The sequence below is a fragment of the Columba livia genome, chromosome 5, assembly GCF_036013475.1.
Source record: "Columba livia isolate bColLiv1 breed racing homer chromosome 5, bColLiv1.pat.W.v2, whole genome shotgun sequence".
NCBI lineage: Eukaryota > Metazoa > Chordata > Aves > Columbiformes > Columbidae > Columba > Columba livia.
The window spans coordinates 42,629,153-42,642,299 of NC_088606.1; the positions used below are offsets into that span (position 1 = coordinate 42,629,153).

A 13,147-nucleotide genomic window follows, 5' to 3' on the forward strand; every position below is an offset into this window, starting at 1 on the left:
CTGAAAAGTATTACGAACTTATGGAGGAGTCTTGCTGCAAAACTCAAGACAGAAGAAATACCAATAGATGATCTACTAATTTTTAAAATTTCATGAAGGAATAATATTTACAAGATTAACAGTTTTACATTTTCCAAGCCCTACAGACTGCATAAAGATGACCAACAACACACCAGAATGTTGAAACAAGACTCAACATCATCCCACGCAAAGTCTCTTTAAGCAAATTAATTCAAACTGGTCTAGTTGCGACCCTGTCACATAGGCAGAAAGCTTAAAGTCCAAAGCAGTCAGAAAAGAAACACTTTTAACATCTTTAAATGTGATGTGGGGAAAGGGAAAATGAGCAAATTAGTTAGCAAACCCTGCTAGACTGGATAGATTTGAAATTGTGGGGGAAAGGTTTTTGGAAGCTAAAAATATATGTGCAAGAAAGATGAAAAAAGCAACCTTTAGAATACTTGCAATCCATCTGGAGAAAAATAATCCAGAACTACAGCAGATGAGAAAGACAGGAGTACAGTGATGTGGAGAAAGTCTGAAAAGCAAGAGTGGGAAAAAACTGTACAACATTTTCAATGCACCATAAAAGCAAAAGGAAAAAAAAACCCACGACAGTTTATGACTGCATAAGTAAAGCCCTGTAGTCCAAAAAAAGCAGAAAAAAAATACCCTCTGTGGGCTTCTGGTAAGACTATGCTTATCACATTATGCACATTTATACATATCCCAGAATGAGGGGGGGGGGAAAAAGAAGGGAAAAAAAAAAAAAAAGGGTATTCTGGAGAATTTATAAGGGGGAAAAAAAAAGGAAAGCTGAAAGATTGAATTACAAGAAAAGATTAAGGGAATACAAAGCATTACTTCACTAAATGGTGACTAAGAGCAAGGGTACAAGCATTTCAAGAGTGTAACACACCACAGGGAAAGAAGATAGGTTTGAAATGGAGATGAAGAAATATAAATGGAAGATTTAAACAGAAGCTTATTGATTTAGCTGGCTACAAAAAAAAAAAAAAAGTCTCTAAAAGGAAGAGCTTAGCAACTGGAGTTTAGAGCAAATGTAAAGAATGGATGAGAGGAAGAACCCTACCATAGCTCTTTATGGGAAGAGACACGATTTTAGCCTATAGGACTTATCTATCTTAGCTTATTACGATATGGCAAAATGACTGCGGGAAGGGAACACTCCCATATCTGGCAGTAAAAGTGATGTATTTCATGAGGTTCTTAAAATACCTGAATAAAGAAACAGTACTAGGGCAAACTAGCATCTAACTGGATACTGAATCCATGTAATTAGTGATCTTCTCATATTCATGCAGCTTTCACCTACCATACCTGCTAACCAAATTGTGCTTTTCTCATAAATACTCTTAAATTTCTGTCTCTTACCTTAAGAGGCTCATACCAGAATGATAGCTCAGAACCAGGGCTGAAAAAGTGCTGACTGGTGCACCAAAGAATATCCTCATCAGTGACCTTTCCTTGCATTATAACATGGAACAGACAACGACGATAAATGAACGTTTTGTAAAAGCTGATAAAAACAGCCCATGTAATGACAGGACTGAGATGACCCTCTCTGAATCACGAGCAGTCTGGAGAGCAACTAAAGAACCTGAAGTTGAATCAAGAAATTTATTTGAGAGACGAGTCTCTCCCCAGTGCCAGGCCACTAGAGAAATGGCTCAGTGCAACATTTGTATGCTGGGAAAACTCTGCCAAAAGTAATAATAATCAGAGAGGCCTTTTAAAAAAGAACAAAGAACTTAGAAGGCAAAAAGAAAAAGTAGATATAGGCAGAGAAAAAAAAGCTGCTCATGGAACAAATTCCACTATGATCAAGTTACCCCCCAAAGTGAAAAGGTTTGAATAGCTGTTTTTCATCTGCCACAAAAGTCACCTGAATACATGGCCTAATACTTGAATCTAGCCCAAATTCCAGCTTTAGAAATTACCTAGTTCTGCCTTCTCAACTCTTTGTGCATTATCAACTGGACATGGCTTCTCCCATCCCAAACTATCACTGAATATCTGCTGTGTTCTACTGATGAACAAAGCAAAATACACAGTTTCTCTTAACTCTGTTTGACAGTTTGCAAAAAGATAAAGGTTTGTGCTCAGGTACTAAACGAGTCAGAACGGGTCATAGTTCAGCTCTCCCACAAAGGAGAAGTACAGTAAGATAACTTTGTTGTCAAAATAGGCCTACATATACATAGAAAGCTCACTAATAAATAGCCAACAAAAGCCTGTTTTACAAAATTAGGGTAAGCCTCACTTTCAGTCTGAGAGTAAGTATGAGGTGAAGTTGGCTCCTACCCTTCCTGAAATGTTGGTGGCCACTCTCCTAGAGGAGAGTGTTAGGAAATGATCCTCAAACCTCAGCTGAAAAACTCCCTCAGCAAAGCCAACTGCAGTACCACAAGCAAGATGCATATTACCCTAAGAAGTGCAAAAGACCTACTAGGTACTATGAGTGACAGCTAGACTTAAGATACCACACACATCATGGAATATATTTGTTTGCCATCATATTTGAAACCAGAGTAAAGTTTCACAATTCTCTTCTATTTATGTTCTCCTGCCATGTTTCCATACCTCTGTGATAAATTCCTTCACATGCTTATTACTCAAGTAGGCCTGGAGCATGTTACCTCTTTGCTATCATAACCCAGCAACTACCTACTAGGCTAGAGCAAAAGCAACACAAAATCACTGACGAAAAGACACAGAAACAGAATATACATACTTACCCTCATAGAGGTTTCTCCACCATGGGGCTGTTGCAGCCTGAAGACTTGAGCAACCATGTGTTCTGTGGACGGGTGCAACAGGATACGTCGAGAAGCAAGTCCCACCATTACGTATCTGCCCATTGGAGACAGGCTCACAGAAATGGCATTAGGGCCTATAAAGAGAAAAGTGGTTATTTCTCTCAAAGGCTGACATCCCTCCCTGTGCCTCATCCCCACAGTTTCTTCATTCCCTTCCAGCATTCCCATAATGTATGGCATACTACGCTCATCCTTAGAAGGGGTAAAGAAGAATAAGGAGACCTGAACAATTACAAATTCTGCAAGATGCTTCTTACAGCAAGTGTATTTCCACTAAGACAATGAAATTCTTCAACAAAAAAAACCCCAAACAAACAAAAACTATCCTGTAGCAGCTACGTCCTACCAGCACCTTACATGTCCAGACCATACCACGAGCTTCTCCCCAGCAGCACTGTATTTCCAGCTGTTCCTTGTTATTACAGGCACTGCTGTTTAGACTGTTGCATTTCTCACTAAGGGCTGAGTTCTGAGGTAACTTCTCACCACTCCCCAACCCTGACTTCTTGCTGCATGCTTACCAAATCGCTTTGTGTAAAGCATCTCGCCCAAGTTGTGGGGTGCCAGAGAATACACAGCCAGTATTCCTTCATCAGGGAAGCCTCTCTGACTGCTGGGAATGAAGGCTGCCAGCAGCTGCCCATCGGCAGAGATATCACAGCTAGCATCATTGTAAATCTTGCAGTTTTGAACAAGCACGTTCACAGAGGCTGCACAGAAAAATGAAAGGAACAGTGATTAAAGCACTCAGGTTCAATAGAGAACAAAGTAAGATTTAAACCTAACGTTGGAGACTGGAGAGTACATGCAAGAGGCACTCGAGACATTTAGCTTCCTCCAAAAGTTTATGAAATGTTAATACCCTGATTAATGTAAAACTTGCTCCAAAACGGAGATAAGACACTGCAATGAGCCCAGGAAATGAAATGTACTCACCTCCTGGAGCCTTCAGCCAAGAAATAGTGGCAATTGCACTTTATCAAACCCTGCCTTTGAGCACAACACCATCCTTTGCAAAGGACAGCACAGTTTAAACAAGCCTCAAATTGTGACTTTCTGACGAACTCCAGCAGTGGTAGGTATCATTAGAAACAGTACACCTTAATTCACTTCCCCTTCTCTTGTGGAGCCCCTGGTTCCAGTTCCCCTTATCTCCAATAAACAGGAGATGAGAGAAAAATTCCTCCCTGCAGATACAGATGTTCACTTCTGACAGCTGATTTTTACACCAATCTTAGAGCAAGTGAGAAAGGGCAGAGACTTCTCCAGCCGGTCCTCCATTTAATTACTCCAATATTTGAGACATTTGTGCAATCAGTGAAGTAACTGTTCAACTGACAGGGTAGTGAGCAGCAGCTCACAAAAACCTAAGTTTTACTTCAGTATCTGCTGGCGAGTTGCTGGGTGACCTCATCCAAATCTTTTCCCCTCTATGCAGATTACAAGCTCTTTGGATTACTGAATCTTAGTACGCACTTGTGCCACTCCCAGTACAATGAGGTTCCAAGGCCTTATAGCATCGTCATCATCAACAGTTCAATCAACAGTGGCTTCATAAGACAAAGCTGAAGTTACGTTCACCCCCTCAGCCTAACCTAAACACACTCCAGTATTTCACTAAAACTGCTGCAATTACTCCAGGAGGTTTGGAGCTGAAACTGCATACACTATTTTAGGGATGTGGAAATTTCAGATTCTAGTATTTTCAAACTCAAAGGGATTTTATATGTGTGTATATATATATAAAGCCCACATTTGCAAGATAGAAACTTTGCATGCTAAAAGACTGAACACCCCATCTCACATGCTTGAAACTATAGCATCATGTGGAGCACTATGTTAACTTCTACAATCCAGAAATCTTCGAAACCATCAAACTATGCCCAGCCTAGAAGTGGTTTTGATTTGTTCAGCTAAAATTGTAGATGAGTTTATGAAGGCACTTCTTGTGCTACATTTCTTATTAGTTTAACAAAAGAACAGTGCCAAGAATGCTTTGTGCATACTTTGAAAGTCTGAACTTCAAAATCAAATTAAGGCTGTAACTCAACGATTTAACAAACTGGCGCTGCTGCCAGAAGAAACAATCCCTGATCTTTGTTTCCAACACTTCTGTGGAAAGAAAGCTACACCAGGGAACTGATATGGCTGAGAAATAACTGACTGTTCTCTAGGTCACTTTTTAAGCCAGAACAGTTTCCCAACCTGGTACGTCACACGGCCACACAGGCACTCACAGCAGCCGGACAAGTAGTCATGACAGGGGAGCAGACAGGATTGCTCCTTCTTCCAGCATTGCTGATTTAAAGTACTTGCTGAACCTCATCTTTAGTTCTTCTGGGCTCAAATACATTTTTCCTGGGAACTGCTTTCCTACACAGCTGAGTATCAACTTCTACTGTTCCATTTAAGAAACTCTGATGAAAAAGATGACAAGGATAAAAAGTGGCCTGTGTAATTACATTCTGTACCAAACCACCTACACCTGTAGTCTAAATTTATTCAACCATTTTTTCAGTCTCAAAGCTGCTAAAAACAGTAATTTTCAACCTAGTATAAACAGAAAGGTGCTGAACAGAATAAGATAAATAATGGTAGTCACTGTCAGTTCCGTAATAACAGAATCTAAAATACACACGGCCCTTCAAAGAACAGACGGTCCACGAGATGACAACATTCCCAAATGCTTAGTCTGCAGCTAGCTGAACAGAAAGACAACAGAATAAAGATTATCCTACCTAATTTTGAAAAAGGTAGAATTAAAACTTGTCCTTTTTTTTTTTTTTTTTTTTTTAATCTAGGCTTCACTCAAGTCCTCGTTACGTCATCACAAAGGAAGATGCATGTCAACAAGAGAACTGCAATATATGCTGTGAACCAGCTAAAAGACACATGACAACAGGTTGCACTGTTGTAATCCCTGTCAAAGTGGGAGGATTTCAGCAGAGTTCTTCAGCAACCCATTTCAAAACCAGTCCTATTTATTAGCTTTATCAATGGGCTGCGCACATATTGGAGCTGGCAGATGCAATCTGTTGATAAAGTGGGGTAACTTCATTAATATAGCATGATCAGACCACAAACAGGAAACTGAAGTACACAGAGACATAACAGAAGTGAAAGGAAAGCCTTATAGAGTGTGTTAAGATTTACAAATTTCCATTTCACCTAGAAACTTCCCATTTGGAAACAACAGAGAATTAACTTTGGTGATCACAGAAAAGACTGAGCTACCCAGACGGCATAACAGTGAAAGAGATGGCAATCCTAAACTGCACCAGGGAGCACACTTAAAATAGAAATATCAGTGCTAATATGCAACCTTGTGTACACTTGCTTCATCAGACCAAAGGTATGAGTGTCATTTAGCCCAAGGATCCTTCTGTACTGATGAACTACTAGTGATTTTCAAAGGGGTGAAAGTTTTAGAGAGGACAGATACTAATTTCTCTGGGCGCAGACAATGTTTCTTCCTTGTTCTTATAATTCTTGAAAATCATAGTCTATACAACTCATGCCTTTTCTTAGCCTTTAAAGTTTTGTTTGTTTTTTTTGTGTTTTTTTTGTTTGTTTGTTTTTTTTTTGTTTTGTTTTGTTTTGTTTAAATCTAAACATTCAGAAGAATCCCACAGCTTTATTTTTCTAAGGTAAAAGATGCTTGCATTTCTTTTGTAGCATTTACAGATTCAGGGATATTGCCATGTCTTATACATATCTTCACAGTTCCTTGATTGTTTTTTACCTCTTCAGGTATCTAATGCTCTTCCTCATCTAGCATTTACCACACGTCTTTTTAAAGCAATGCTGAGTTTGAATCACCAGTCACCAAGAGTCTATTTATCATATAACACATGTTCACTCATTTTCTATCTACACAGTTCTTCCTTTCCCCCCGCTCCTCCTCCTGCCCCCCCCCACCTTTCCTTCAGCACAGCACAGAGGTTTTTGGTGAGCAGTCCACAATGATGGCCAACATGACTGCGTCTTGTTCTTTTTAAAGTTTGTTGCATATGGTGAATGCCTCTTAGCAAAACAGATTGTGAGCTCCTCTGCCAACGTGAACTATCTTTCCCCCTTGATGTATGCCTGGAACGTAAAACATCACAGATGCAAGTTGCGCTGAACAAGAAAGAGTGCCCTTTATTTCAGTCTTTCAAGATCTGATTCACGCTGGCATGATGGTTCTTTGCTCTCCTCTCATTTACAAAGGATGAGGGACTTAGGTAGCACTTAGACCTAGAGCCAAGGGAGCCTGCTGTGCCAGCAGAAAAGGTCTAAATGTGAGAGGTGGAGATCTCAGCAAGCTTTCATTTTAAGGAACAGCATCTACAAGATTCCCCAAACACAGGGAGGATGAAGATACCTACGCATTTGACAAAGCCACAGGCTATTTGATTTCTTTGAGCCTGAGGCCTGATCTATGATAATGAAGCCAATACAGAAGATTTTAGGGAAAAAAAAAGCTATTTTTGGAAAACCATTTACAACAAGGCTGCCCTTTCATCTCTTGTTTTCTTTAGTTGTTAATGCAGCCACTGAGCTGACAGAACAGATCAAAAGAAACATCAGAGAACAAATTAATCAAGCCATTGTGCCAACTTGGAGTGCTTACACCTACAGCATAATTACGCTTGAAGCTGGGGAAGGCCTGGTACACCAGCAGCAACAGCACTGCCAAAGGAAAACTGGTGGGTGCACTGTCCACTCCTAGCCACCCTTAAGGATGACACTTTCTTTACAGTTGCTCCTGTTTATACACTGTTTAGCACGCCTTTTTTTACTTTTCTTCTTTTAAGCTCTTCTGTATCCCACTGTGGATCAGTAAGTATTGATCAAATCACCTTCCTCAGCTCCCAGCCAGTGTTATAACGAGACAAATTTCCAATCCGTGACTAAATGTGGAAGAATGAGACCAATTCAGCACAATGGTTAGAAAATTAAATAGTGAGCAGACATGAGAGAAACTATATTCAGAAGATAGAAACAAGAGACAAAATCTTCAAATATTTTATCTGTGAAAAGGCTATATTCTGCACTGCTCATGGAGTCAATATTTACTTGTTAGCTGTGAGAAATTTTAAGGATCTGCAACTCTTACTAGAACAATATTAAATAAATGCCAGAGGTGGCATTGCCTCTTCTGCCAAAGAAATTCCCCAGACCGATGGCCGTACGACTGACAGTTACAGTTTAAGAGCAGATCACATTCATTTCAGAGTTATTAAAAGCAAAACTGGCAATAAGGAGAGAAGAAATCTAAAGCCATCTTTTTTCATTTTGCAATTAATAGAGAAAGACAGAGCAGAGACTAAAATCCCGCAAGGCCACGGAAAGCCAATTCCCTAAGACTGCTGGGAGTCCTCTTGTGAGGCTGCTGGACTGAGCATTAGTGAGGTGGCTGCTGTGGACCTGAGTCCCAGGCGAGCATGGAGAGCAGCCCAGGGCTCCAGAGCGTGCTGGGGCCCAGCGCCGAGACCACAGGACAGCACCGATCATGCTGCTGTCACATGCTCAGGCGCGTCCGCCTCAGTGAGAAACATCCTACTTTCAAACTATCTTTTCTTTGTTTAATTGTAACAGGAAGAGGAGCTGCCCGGAGATGGAGGTTGGCCACAGAGCTGTTTCTCTGATGGAGAGCGGAGCTGGCAGGCAGCCCTGAACTTCAGCTGCACCATTTCATCTGCCCGAACTCCCCAAACCACTTGTGGCTCAAGACCCAGGAAGCGCAATAGCCTCTTCTGTGGAAGTGGACTCTCTCACTTGACCACCTCTGATTTACAGGAAACAATGGGGGTAAAAAATTGAGCTATTGCGGTCACATGCTTTACTGGGAAAATAGTTTATTTCTAAGATCACGAAGAGTCAGAAAAAATTTCTCCAACTCATCACTCCACTGTTACACATTCAGCTTCACAGTACCCTGGCAAACTTGCAGCTCGCCTTTGTTCTGTGCCTAGGCGAGCTTGGCAAATACCTGGTTCAGGATAAGCACAGCTGCTACATCTTCATACATCCCTACTAGACCCTGGCAGAGGGAGACAGGGCTAACAATCCAGAAATGCCAGAGTTGGGCTCAGCATGCAAAAAGGAAGAAGCAGAGTAAAACAGAACATTTCCATATGGTAATAAATCATGATGGACAAACCAAGTACTACGAAGCATAAAGTGGGGAGTCAGAAGGGCTGGGGATGGGATTGTAGCAAGAACTATGCCTGCAAGAAGGACACAATGACAACAGAAACTGTAGCCAAAATTCCAGCTAACTGGAAGCTATTTCAGAATGGAAGCGTCTTGGTAGCGGAGAGGGAAAAGATGGAAATATTGATGTCTTGAGGAGCAGATAGTTCGTATTTTCTATGGGATTCCACAAACAAACATCTTATGCCTTTTTTTTTTTTTTTTTTTTTTTAAATCAGCAGCCTTCTCAGCAGAGTCAGATGAGGCCGAAAAAGAAGAAAAAAAAGCGTTATTAGCAGCTGTAGCACTCTTCAAATAGTTTATAAGCTTGCAGAGAAGCCCCAAAGAACTTAAGTCAGCAGCGAGAAGGTTCCTCCTCTGACTTCATCTTTATTCTGTTCCAAAGTCTGGCCGGACCACAGGAAGTATTTCCACGGCACGGCAAAGCTTTGCCTTGAGCACTGATCCTCAGCCTACAACCTCACACTAGTGCTACGAAGTTCGGCACTTAACAGGACATATCAAAGCACACAAGTTCAACACAGTGTTCTACTTTCAAGGTGGCACTGCATGCTCCTTTTTTAGAGACAGAATGGTTCTCAAGGATAAAATATAAAGCATCTTCTTAATTTACAATGTCAAGGGCTACCATCTAGAAGCAGGACTTCTATTTTCCACCAGGTTATAAACATCACACCACAATATTCTATATACTAAGGAAGGAAGGAGATTAGACAGAAACACCAGATACTTTACCTCCAGGAATGACATAGTGAGAAAGCTTTTTGTAATGAGATGGGCTACTGGTGGCTTTCCCCCAGCTCCTCTGATTTCCCAGGAACTGGCGGGTAAATAGCCCCATATGGGTTGCCCAGAGAAGCTGTGGATGCCTCATCACTGGAAGTGTTCAAGGTCAGGCTGGATGAGGCTTTGAGCAACTTGATCTACTGAAAGATGTCCCTGCCCACAAGCCAGGGGTGGACTAGATGATCTTTAAAGGTCCCTTCCAACCCAAAGTATTCTGTGATTCTATGATTTCAGTTCCTCACATCTCTGCTGCTATGGTGTCACTACATGTGCTCCTTTAAGCAAAAGCACAGTACCCCCCAGAGACCTCTCTTTTCAGATATGTAATTTCTAGAATTGCAGGACATGACTGAGAAAACCTTTTTTCTTAATTCATTTCAGTAGCTACCTGTGAAAGCAGAAGTCTTTCTGAAAACAGAATCCCTGTTCTCCCTAAAACGAAGTCAATCCCTTAAAGCAGAACCCAATCTGTTTCTTTCCGAGAAGTCAAACGATGAATTTCACATGTGCACAAAGATGATCAAAGCTAAAAATCACTGTAAAAAGAAACGTTCATTAACATCTACCTCCTGTCTTCATCGCAGGCTGCCACAAACATTTCTGTAGCTGTACAGCAAGCTATATCAGGATACCATTCTGGGTTAAAAAACAGCCTGCCTAGTGAAGTTAGTTTTAGCCCCCAAAAATTCATTCCTTGATCAGCTGACCACAAGCATCAAATATACTTGTGCCTGAATAAGGGGCTCTCTTCCAGTGCTAGAGCTACCTTATGCCTTAAGAACATATGTAAAACTATGGTCTAATTCTCACAAAGGGCAGGAGAGGATAAATAAATAAATAAATAAATAAATAAAATTAGCAACATTGCTCTATTCTTGACCCAGAAGCAACTTTCACCTGAGATGTGGGACGAATCACTGCTTTTGTAAATGGCTAGAAGCCACATCTACTTCCTCTGGCTTGCAACACCGTGGTAAGCAACAGATCAGGGCTTTAATTCCCAAAATGTATTGCAGCCCTTTAACCCACAATACTGTCAATAACTTGGAAAATTCAGACCAAATTTATTAGCAGGTGCTAATGTAAAGGTATAAAGACAATATCCCTCTAGAAACTTGTTGGTAGAAGAACAAGGAGACTGGATACAGAGTTCTTCTAAGAAGTTTAGTATATTCCTATTAGAACGCTCACAAAAAAAGCCCCATTTATGCACAAATTTGCTGATAGCAAGAATACACAAGCTAGACAGAGCAGGAACAGCTCTGCATGCTTTTAGTCAACTTTCTCAAAAGACTAAGCATTTTACAGTTCCCAATGCAACAAGACAATCAAGTAAACCAAGGCCTGCAACATACAGCTACCTCTGGAAGACCCTAGAGCTTATGGTAGCTCTGGCTGGTATAGAGTTAAAAGGAAATAGTGGTGTCCTTTTCAGCTTACCATTGCTGATTTCAGGCAGATCAAATTTAGTGAAATCCCACCACTGGAGCCGGTAGGTGGTGTTGGCAATATTGCTGGCCACAGCTGACTGTCCATCCCCAATTACAGCACCTACAGAAAAAAGGGAAATAATTAGCAATTTAACCTCCAGATTATCCAGAAAAGAGCTGGCAAGACAAAACCACAGAAAACCTTTCAAAATCCAATACACAAAACTCTAGATTCTCAAATAAACCTTATTTACAGAAAAGGCAAAACCTCGTAAATAAGATCGCAAAGCACAGGAAATTAATAGGAAAGCATCTCCCTGCAACACATTCCCAAAAGAAAAAGAAAGCTGATGAGAGATACGACTTGCCTAGATTCACTAAGCAGAAATCCTAAGCAATTCATCCTGTGCAAATGCATTCTTATTGGTACTATGAAGCCGTATTTTCAGAGACCCCAAATTTTCTAGTACAGCTACGAAGGTAGACCAGAATACATACTAAGGAAAAGCGTCACCCTGGAAAATGACACACATTCATGTACACAATCCCTGCTACTACTGTAAACTCCACTTTAGAAGACACAGGCTGCCTACAATATTTGCCACACTGTAATGACTGTAAAAAAACATTAGCAAGGAGGACCTGCAAGCTGGCCCTTTGCTGATCTGGGCAGGCCAATCTGCAGCAAGCAGGGGCTGCCCTGACTCCAGGCAAACTACCCACCTAAGGATCTGGGCAACAGCCCAAAGCAGAAGGCAAAGCAGAATACTTCAGAAACTAGCACAAAGAACAGTTTTCCAGGTGGAAGGGAACTGTCACAGGTAACTCAAGTTGGCATATGTTTGAGCGAGCGCTGAGGTTTAAATGCAATCCCTAGAGACACAAGTGGAAAGAAGAAACAGTTGTCCTATAATAGTACTAGAGTCAAAAATCTCATGCTATTTGCAGTCTCTAAGGCCTTCATATACCTGCAGCCCTTGTACTACACACACAGGCTACCACCCAGAGAAATTCAAGGTAATGGAATTTGATAAGGGAGAACAAAACAGGATCATCCCCAAGCACAAATGAGGAAAAGCACAGCCTCCAGAGTCTATGCAGCCTGAGTTTCAGCATCTCCACACTGTCTCCAGTAGGATGGAGGCAGAAAAGTCAGTGGCTTCAATCTCCCAGCAGGGGCTGGCTCAGGACTCTGCTGCCACGGCAGCAACACTGGAAGAGACATGGCTTTAACAAATCACAGCCAGGGCACAGCAGGCCAGCTGCCTGTGCAGAGAGCTAAAAGCTTGCAAACTGCTTGTAAATTAAAGTGGTGTGGAAGAATATGAGAAGTCCAGGGTGGCTGTATTTATACTTTTCTTATCAAATCCCAACAAAACACTCAGGCTTGTAAATAAATAAATAAGCCTGAAAACACAAACACACTAAACAGGGTTTATGTTTTCTCTGCAAAGTAGAGGATGGGCAAAGTACAGAAAGCAAATTCTAGACTGGTGCTGATAAATAAAGGAACCAAGAAGGCTGTTGCTAGTCCACTTTTCATTGATAGGCTGTCTCAAGTCCTGATTTTGGTTCTGGAGAAAGCTCAGAAATATGCCAAGAGCAAGACTTCTGAGCAGCCAGCATCACACTGTGTACTCAGCTGTGCCAGGCCTCCAGCAATCGACAAACCTCCACTGTGCGTCTGCTCAGTCTCTGTATCTGCCTCTGTCAGAAATGCACAGATCACTTGGAGAGCAGAATTAAGAACATTTCCATTGCTCTTACATAAGCCCAAGACCTTGTTCTCCATATCCCCAAAACAAAGGGCTCCTCTGAACAAAAGATATGCACTGAAGAAAGCAGATTCAATGCATTAACGAAATTACATTTTGCAACCAGTAGTGGAGGAAG

General features: G+C 41.3%; 1 protein-coding gene across 11 annotated transcripts in view; it reads right to left on the reverse strand.

Moving 5' to 3' along the window:
- AMBRA1 (autophagy and beclin 1 regulator 1) overlaps positions 1-13,147 on the reverse strand; it is a 133,766-nt gene that overhangs the window by 40,909 nt on the left and 79,710 nt on the right. For all 11 annotated transcript variants that reach the window (XR_010473022.1, XM_065064693.1, XM_065064691.1 and 8 more), the window contains 3 exons: positions 11,265-11,375; positions 3,362-3,550; positions 2,760-2,914 (listed from right to left, as the gene is read on the reverse strand). Coding sequence is in view for 10 of the 11 variants with exons in the window: in XM_065064693.1 (XP_064920765.1) it covers positions 2,760-2,914; positions 3,362-3,550; positions 11,265-11,375 (455 nt within the window). In the remaining variant the exon portion in view is untranslated. The remainder of the gene's footprint in view (positions 1-2,759; positions 2,915-3,361; positions 3,551-11,264; positions 11,376-13,147) is intronic.